The following is a 9,980-nucleotide window of genomic DNA, read 5'->3' on the forward strand; positions in this document are numbered from 1 at the left end:
AACTACGTGTTGGGGTCTTTCTTTGTATTGTATCTGGAGCATCTCATTTCAATGACCAATGTTCCACCTTCCCCGATACCTCCCTCTCTATTTCCCTGATGTCTTGATGAAACTTTCCCCCCTGTTCTTCACTGAAGGTATTGAGATTTTCAGAGATATAGTCAATATGCAAGTGTAAGAAATGAACTTAAGCTCATATTACAACCCAACTCTTTGAATCTATCAAGCATGTTATGACAATATTTTTATAACTTGGGTTCTAATTGTTTCCTAAAGATTTGTCAATAACATCTAATCTGAAGAGCAACAAAAATCCCTTCTTTACGTTTCACTTCTGAAAGAGCTGGGAATTGCCCACCTTTGTCTAAGGCCTTTCCAAGCCCAGTTTTATGTGAAGTGGAGGTAATACAACTTTATTTGTGTCAACCAAACTTTCACGTTCAATGGTTTGCGATCCTGGTATCAGGCTGACTGTGCGTGGTCATTGCTTCTTTATTCAGTGCTGATTTCATGCTCTGCTGTTCCATTCACACAAAAAACATGGAACTTTGTATAACTGTAATGTTGACCCAACAACATACAAAGAACTTAAGTCTCCATAGTAGCCAACCGTGTTTTTTATATTTTACCTTATTAAAAAGAAGTTCAAGATTTTCATACGTTTCCTTCAAGTGAACCAAATGAACAATAGAAACAGATGCATATATGTCACCATTGTGAAGGAGAACACCTTTTAGACTTCTGGAGGAATCAATAAACAATTGCCCCCTTACTTGGTTCATAGCCTGCGGCTCCTAACATTGGTATTAATTGAGCAATATTGTTGCAATAAATCAGTGAACCTTCTTGTGAAAAGTATGATATAAACTCTTTCTCACGATTTATCTACCAGTAAAATGATGTCCCTAGAGAAAGTAAGTTCTTAGCCCGAAGTCTGGACCTCAAAATCTCTGAAAAAGCCTTTAGAAGGCCCAAATCTTTCACCAAATCATTAAGTTCATATTGTGTCAAAAGTTGTGGTTCACCAGACGTTTCAGGTCGAAAACAATCCCTATCATCATTTCTATTGACATCAGATTCAGATGAAACTGTATCAAGAGTCTCCTGTGGAGTAGGTACAGGTATATCAGGTTCAAGAGCAACAGGTCTTACATCAGACTGAAGGTTCGAATAAGAAATTTCCTTCATATTTCGAGTGTTGTAGCCTTGCACGTTCCATGAGCAAAAATAGCAGTCATCTGTGGTTTCTAAGCTCATGCCAGATCATTGAAATTCCAAAAGGCAAAGACTTTCTTACCTTTAGTCCATTTTCTCAACTCTTCGACACAAATGGTGCAAGCTTTGTAAGGAGCCCATGATTTATCTTGGTCCCAAAGTTTTATTCCAAAATACATGTAATATACTTTTTTGACAAATTCTGTAACATTTTGTCTTTGATTCTTTACAACAAATTTATCACAGATATAACAGAATATGTTTGGGTCATTCACAAAACCTCTTGTTGCCATAGTGACAAATAAATAATATTGAAAAAAATAATGTCAAAGTGCACGCACAAATAAACACAATCCAGAAATGACACATCATGCAGTCTGTTAACTGTTTATATCCTAGCAGTGGGTTTCTTGAGGGTTTTAGAACAATCAATTGGTTTAGAGAAATCTACAGCCAGTGGTTGTCAACATTTTAAACATAACAAAATGTCACCCAATTCCAATGAAAATGATTCACTTATGTAAAAAAACATATGACATTCTGTGAAAAATCTGTACAGGAATTACTGTATAACATGTAAAAATTAAGACAATAAAACCATCACAGGCCTGTATTACTGATATATGGAATCAATAGATACAGTGGAGATAAAGATAACTTGTTATTATATGTTAGACAAAATTTAAATGTTTCTAATTTTTCAGCAACTTTTGAAGAAAAAAAATGTTTCAGAATATTAAACAAGTTCTAGCTTGGCTTATAATTAACTATAAAATTAGGCTTAGACTAAGCCTAAAATATGTTTGCAGTTTCTTCTCAAGCTAACAAATAACTTCCAATAGTTCTAAAACCAGTAAAAGCTTAAATTATTATGTAAAATAGGTCTTGCTTAATAATAAATATAACATCAGTTACATATTTCCTACAAAAATACGAAGCTGGTATTTACCTCATTTTAAATTTAAACTTACTATCAACCAATTTCAATTTATTATTTTATTAGCAATTACTATTTCAACAATTTCTCTTAAGCCTAGGTAAAAAGCGTAGACTTCACGTCAACACTACCGGCAAAACACGTAGCTTGGCTTTGCTGTTGTAACTTATGTACTTCTTGTACTACGGACCTCCGCGAGATAGCTTACCTGGAAACGGTAAAATTAATGATGCACTTAAATTTTAAGATAATATTTTCTTAAACTTAAAGTAAACGCACCCTCATATTATGAATCATAAGCACAAACTAACTTTGATAACACCTAGCGCTTGTTTTATTTTCAGATAAAACTAAGATTAAACGTATTCTATCTCAAAGTCAAAGGCAAGATGAGTCATATAACTGGAGGTCGTTGTTACGCCAAACACTGGGAATCAATTTATAATTAGTTGTATTTAGTAGTAGTGCCGGCTGTCTCAAACTTGTGTTACACGTTTACATTGACTGAAGAATCACTAAGCAACATGAAAGTCTGTTAATTTATTAACTAATAATGATTAAGTGCATTAAGTATTAACTTATAAACACTACGCAGAATAATTGAAAAAACTATTACTTAAATGTAATGAAACCAAATAAAAGTTTAATTAAAAGGCTTAGTCACTCACGATGTCACAGAGTAACGAGTAGTGACACAACTCGCACCGTACTAAACTGTACTAGTCGTGTTATATTGTATTGAATGTTTTTAAGTTAAATGAAGTTCAACAACCGTTAACCACAAAATAATAGTATTAATAATTACCAAAACCAAACTCACCTACCGGTTATGTTCCTATTATTTCAATATTAACTTCATAGGGTGTGACTAAACCCACGCCAACTATCGACAGTGACAACCCAGTCCTGTCGTATTTCTGGTATGACAGCGTCCTAACCTAGTACCTGTATTGTATGCTGCTTTTGAACTGGCGGGCTACATAGGACAGAACACTAGTTACTATTTTTTTATTTTTTTTTATTTAAGCAGTAACATATCATATATATATATATATATATTTACAACATGTGTGAATTCCTCAATAACGTTACTTCATCTAAACAACTTCAACACGGTAATTTATAGTATTCTTACTTCTACATTTTATACTGTTTTTAAACATTTCCTGTGCTCAAGAGTATATTCTACGGACTGTCACGTGAAAAATCCTGTCAGCCACGTTTACACACATTCATTACAATAAAATAATGATTAGATATAAATATTACTTTGGCGCTTGATTCTTTTTTATGGCCAACGCAAATAGTCTATAAAAGTGACATGAAAACATCATATTTAGCTTGAATTATCAATATTAAATTATTATACATAATTAATGTAAGTTCGTTCTTATTTTCATTTTGAATAATATACTGGTGTATTAGTAAATAAAAGCCAAATAATTGTATTATTTGTATCATAATATTCTGAAAAGAAGTTAATAACTTGGTGATAAATTTTTGTTAATTTATTTCCAAAAAATCCATGTAAGAAAATAGAGCAAGCGAGTTGAATTTAGTTGGGGTTTTCTTGAGTTGTACTTACTAGCAGTTGTGTGGGTTCTCCTTTGAGAACCCCGAATCGCAGAGTATGGACGATCAAATTTTCTGAGAGTTAATGTTACTTCTTTATGCACGATTGAACTGCGAATAAATACAAACAGTACTGGCTTCATAAAAGAAAAGAAAGACGTTTACTTTAGTAAAGAAACGCAATAAATCGAATAAAGTGTCAGAAGTCTTGATATTGGAGACACATTATGTCTTCTTCAGTTCCAAATCGAAGTGGTTCTAGTTGCTACTCATCGAATGCTCAAGAAATAATATTTCTTTAGATTAGGGCATGGTCGTGAGCTACATATTAGCGTGCCCAGACTGCGAATTCTATGGTTCGTGTTTTACGTTCTTTTGTTGCAAAAAAGCGCTCTGCATTTTAGGGCGGTGGATGGGGTATAAGAGTGATAATCAAATCCACTATTCAGTCAAACAAGAGTTGGCGATTGATGTTATTGGGTAGTTGTCTTTCCTCTAGTCTATTAGTTCAAATTAGGGATAACTATGGGCAGATAAGGGGTGTTATAAAATAAATCACACTTGAAACGTGATGTCTCCAAAGTTGTTGCTTTTCCATGACCAAGAAAATGTCACATCCAGAAAAGCACAGAAAAAGGACTACGCTCTCGAGACTAATGGACAGCCCCCCCCCCCTTCCAGTGGCACAACAGTATCTCTGCAGACGTATACCGCTAGAATCAGCAATGAATCAATATTTTTATAAAAAGTAATAAAACACCTTATTATAGTTTCAACTCGTTGCATAGAATTATATTTACATGCCATAATTTCAACTCGTCACGCTGTAATAGTTGCAATTCGTCACGTAGAAAAAATAATACACGTTGTCATAGTTTCAACCCGTCAAGTAGAAATAATAATATACACTGTTATCGTTTCAACCCTTCAAGTAGAAATGATAATATACACTGTCATAGTTTCAGCCCATCGAGTAAACTACGCGACTTGACTTCATTGAAGAAAAACGACAGAATGTATTAAGAAAAATGTTGAGAATTAAATAATTGTGTACTGCGTAATACAATTTTTTAGGGTTGTCCTCTTTCGGTTTTTTAAATTCAAACCACAGTGGTATTAAAATTTGTTTGAATATGCTCTATCTTTAGTTGCATATAAGAATTCACAAACGTATTAGTTAATTTAGAAAAGGTAAAAATAATAAAACTAACTCTTTGTACCAGTAGAGGACGCTTTTTAAAGACTCCACGTTTCGTTATACAGTTAATAATATTACTACTACTAGTAGTAGTAATACTAATTGGTGGTGGCGTTAGTGTTATCGTAATATCGAGTGAGAAATAAACAAATAAAAGTTCGATTAAGCGTCTGATCTATATTAGGTTTATGAGTGAAAATCAAAATGGGAACACGAAGAGCACGTCTTCAAATAAAACCCAAAACAGGTATTACTGTAAGAAGTTCTCGTGATAGTAATATTAACGTTGCCAGTGATACTGATACTGCTGCATTGGAAAATACTTCTGTGACAACCAAACCTAACGTTAGTCCTAACGTAAATGCCAAAGTAGGTTTAGGAGTACAAAATGATCCTGGTTGTTCAACACCTAGAACAAAAAACAATACAAATATTTTACCAGTTTCATCTACGAAGGAATGTAGTGTTAGGGAGAAAACTTCAGAACCTCCTGTTAAGACTATACAACATGTCAACAGAAACATTAATGACCAAACTTATATTTCAGCTCTGACAAGTGACACGGAGAGTAAAACCTCTTCAGCTTCTGTTGTATGCTTGCCTGAGGTCAACAATGATGCCATTATCAATTACACTAATTCATCAAGTAACATAGTTCAACCAGACTTACAGATATCAAACACTAATGACAATGATACAGTTGAAGATTTAAATTATAGAATGAGTCACGCTGGTGAAAGTGATGAAATCAGTCAAAATACAGACAAGAAAATGCCTGATCTTGGAAGAGAAAATTACAGGTTTGAAGACAGTGTGCATGGTAAGTGTGATACTGATGCACAGTCTGATACATGCAAAAAGATTAAGAATTCTCAGGTTGTTAAAAGACGACCTAAAGACACTGCAAACAAAGAAATTAACGAAGAAGCCAAATCCAATAAGAGCAATGAAATCTCAGGCAATGATGATGTTAAAAATAAGCAAGCTAGGAGGCGGCGATTAAAACCAAAGGTCCTTGATACACCAAAAGAAGCTAGAAAAAGAGTTTCTGAACCTCCTAAAGAGTCTCTAACAAAAGCTAGTGAGTCTTCTAGAAAATCTGAAGAAAACACTTTTGACACTTTGACTGATATTAAAAAGCAGGATTGTCAACATAATAAAGATAGTAAGGAAAAAGGTGACTCAAGCAACATGCATGAACAGATAAATGTGGAAGAAATTGAGTCAGTAATAGAAATAGCTCCTGAGGGTAATGATGAGGACATGGAGGAGGTAGGAGTTAATGAAAATAATAATATGCAGTTTCTTAAAGATAAAAAACCTGTTAAAAAATATCAACACCATAGAACAAGGTGCCACAAAAAAATTCTAGAGAAGAAAGATATGAAAATGTTAGACCTAATCTACTGGAATCCAACAGAAAATCCAATGAAGTCTTCAAATGAAAGCCAGAATGACAAAGAAAAAAATAAAAATATTAGCAACACTATGGATACTGATACTAGTCACTTAGAAGAAGAACAAGTTGATGATCCAACTCACAAGAAAGATAATGACAACCTTAATGATGATGATGAGAATGTTCCAGGTCCTCGAGTTCGAGTTAATGAAGATGGTGAGATAATTCTAGATGAAGCTTCATTGGTAATTAAGCAGACAGCTAATGCTGAAAAAGATCACTTGGACCCAGAGATCGTTCACGAAAGCACGGGACAAGCGACGTATTCTTCATTTCGGAAGAGTAAATCTTATCGAGTGTGGAAAGTGAAAGAAACTGCTAAGTTTTACAAAGCCTTGAGCATCTGTGGAACTGACTTTACTCTTATGTCAAACTTGTTTTCAAAGAGAACACGAGAAGAATTGAAAAATAAATATAAACGAGAGGAAAAGTTGCATAAACCACTTGTTGAAAGAGCAGTTCGAGATCCAATGAAGTATAAGATTGCCGATTTTGAACTAGATAGTAACAGTGGAGAAGAGGAGGAAAGGTTAACTAAAAATAAAACTTCTGTGGGTTTTAACAAAAGAAAATTTAAGAACAAGAAAGAATGTAATACAAAACAGAAGAGACCTTGTGGTCGTAAAAAACGAGCACGTAGGTCTTATGCAGTTAGTGATTCTTCAAGTGAAGGTGATGATGATTTAGAATTAATTTTCAATGATGAAGAAGAAGAAGAAGAATTTGTAAATGATCCAAATGATGAAGAGTATATACCAGAAAATGAAAGAGCAAAATTGGGTCAGGCAAGAAAACTTTCCAAACCCAAAAAACATACAACAAATAATTCCAGTTCAAACAAACAACCTCACCTAAAACCTCTTAACCAAGAAGACGATGTGTCAAAAGAGAGTTACAATTCAGAAATTAACATGTTTCATATTACATGTCCAGTTATTTGTAGCATGGATGAAGAGCCATCATCACCATCATTAATTTACAAAAAATCCTTGAATTCTGAACATTTACCAAATGGAATAACTCCATTGGGAATATCAAGCAGAGAATCCAAAGAGACTTTACCATCAACTTCAACGGACACCTGTATTCCTGTTGTTTCAGAAAAAACGTCCGTTTCAGTACCAAGTGAGATGTCAACAACATCCATTATCAGTCCAACAATTCCTAGTTTACAACAGGGAATGTCACCTAACATTCTTAGATCTCAAGATCAGCTAATACTTCTGGCAAGTAGCTCACCCCAGCAAGGACATGTTGTTCATGTTTACCTCCTATCTCCTTCAGATCAAAGACCGGAGGAATCAGTAGGCAACATTCTAACTGAAGGAGAATGAAAGTTTTTGTAGACTAGTTTGATTATTGTATATATTGTTATTGTACATATTTGTATATATAGTTTTTCTCTATTGTGTAAAGATTAGAGACAAGTAAAATTTGACAAAGGCTTTGGTTTCAAGGGTAGTAGGTGCTTTCTATTTGAGTTTAAGTTTATTTTAAGTTGTTTCAAAAGATATTCTCTGCCTAGTCCAGTCCTAAAATTTCATTTTAGTAATGTCAATTTTTGTTCCATCACTGTTTTCTCCCTCATTTTGTTAGTATTTTCCTGTCATCAACAGTGTGTCTTAACCCTAAATACACTTCTCTCTCAAGTTCAGGTCTTAACCCGAAGTACACTTCTCTCTCAAGTTCAGGTCTTAACCCTAAGTACACTTATCTCTCAAGTTCGAGTCTTAACCCTAAGTACACTTATCTCTCCAAGTTCAGGTCTTAACCCTAAATACACGTATCTCTCCAAGTTCAGGTCTTAACCCTAAATAAACTTCTCTCTCAAGTTCGGGTCTTAACCCTAAGTACACTTATCTCTCCAACTTTGGGCTTCATCTTTGAGTATTCGTATCTCTCCAAGTTTGTTTCTTACCTCTAATTACTCTATTTCTGTAAATCTTCTTACTTTTTAGTACTCTTATTTCTTCAGTCTTGGGTCTTACCTCTGACCCCTTAACAATGCAATATTACTATTTGCTTACAAACTGAGGTGTTTATTTTTCTTACATTTTGATTTTTTACAGTTAACTTTAGAAACATTATAAATTCTTTTAAGGAAACAAACTTCTTGGAAGTCTACATGTCCTTGAAAATACTTAGTCTATTGGTTTTTGTATCTATGCTACTTTATAGAAAAACTGATCAAGAAGAAGCAATTTTGCCTTAAAAAACAATCACCATTAGTATTAGGTAATTATAGCTTCAGTATTAGTTCAGTGTATTATTATTTTGTAAAACTATTACATAAATTATTAAATGCTGCAGACAGATGTCTTGTGTTATTCTGTAGTGTATGGAGGAGAGAGTCTAGACAAGTGAAGTCGAAATCTTTATTACCTTAGTCCTATTTCTGATTACTTTAAACTGCAGTTTGGTCCAAGGATCTAATATATACTTAGTGAGAGAGAAAACACTTTGGAAACAATATACATTCTATCTAAAAAACTTGTAGAAAGGTACTAGTTATTGCACATGTACTTGTCCTCTTCAGTCCGAAATTAGTGAATATAGCTGAAGTAACTTTGTACTTCTCTCTAGAGCATACGTGGTCAACAGATAGTTCACATTAGAACTTAGCCAGCTTTTGATAGTAATTCTCTTTAGGAAATCTTTTATTTTAACCACCCAGTATGATGGTCAAAATCTGTCCTATAGTGAAAGAAGACAACAATGGACTTAAAAGGACACATAACTGTATAAGAACTTGAATCCTTGTACAAGTCGTTTTGGGTAAAATATTTTTTTTCAAAGTGTGTGTTTTTCTTACATTTAAGTGTTAAATGCAACATTGTGTTATTTTTTGCTTCTATCATTAAATTGTATGATTATAGAATTATTCTTGTATCAGTATTGTGCATGTGTTCTTGCTGTGTTTGTGTAAAAATATGAAATATCAATATTTTTTGTATTAAATATGTTCAAACCTTGTTTATATGTGTGACTGTTTTGAAACTTACTTCAAGGAAAGGGTTTCATTTCAGTGGAACATCTACAGTCAAAACGTGTGAATCTTACTAAGACTGATCAGCCAAAGCAATGTGTAACTTGTGCTGTATACTGCTGGCAGAATATAAACGGAATTTTAGAAACAGATAAATATGGAATGAATCTCTTTAATTCTGTGTTTACACAGATCATTATATTATATTTACATTGGGAAGTAAAGATAACGTTCTGTCATTACACTGATCATTATATTATATTTACAGTGGGAAGTAAAGATAATGGTATGTCAGCATATTCAGTGGCTCTAATGTTCTGTCAGTATCTCCAGTGGCTCTAATGTTCTGTCAACATCTCCAGTGGCTCTAATGTTCTATCAGCATCTTCAGTGGCTCTAATATTCTGTTAGCATCTCCAGTGGTTCTAATGTTCTGTCAACATCTCCAGTGGTTCTAATATTCTGTTAGCATCTCCAGTGGCTCTAATGTTCTTTCAACATCTCCAGTGGCTCTAATATTCTGTCTACATCTCCAGTGGCTCTAATGTTCTGTCAGTATCTCCTGTGGCTCTAAGGTTCTGTCAGTATCTCCAGTGGCTCTAATGTTCTATCA

At 33.8% G+C, this 9,980-nt stretch overlaps 1 protein-coding gene across 1 annotated transcript; it reads left to right on the forward strand.

The window, feature by feature from the left end:
* Positions 1–4,987: 4,987 nt before the first annotated feature.
* LOC106474933 (transcription factor TFIIIB component B'' homolog) lies at positions 4,988–9,523 on the forward strand. The gene has a single exon (XM_013935632.2). The coding sequence runs from the start codon at positions 5,127–5,129 to the stop codon at positions 7,713–7,715; it is 2,589 nt and encodes an 862-aa protein (XP_013791086.1). The 5' UTR covers positions 4,988–5,126; the 3' UTR covers positions 7,716–9,523.
* The last annotated feature ends 457 nt before the right edge of the window (positions 9,524–9,980 follow it).

The sequence above is a fragment of the Limulus polyphemus genome, unplaced genomic scaffold (assembly GCF_000517525.1).
Source record: "Limulus polyphemus unplaced genomic scaffold, Limulus_polyphemus-2.1.2 Scaffold7876, whole genome shotgun sequence".
NCBI lineage: Eukaryota > Metazoa > Arthropoda > Merostomata > Xiphosura > Limulidae > Limulus > Limulus polyphemus.

Excerpts from the sequence above, each read along its gene's own strand:
- LOC106474933 (XM_013935632.2), top strand. The coding sequence starts at position 5,127 with ATGGGAACACGAAGAGCACGTCTTCAAATAAAACCCAAAACAGGTATT.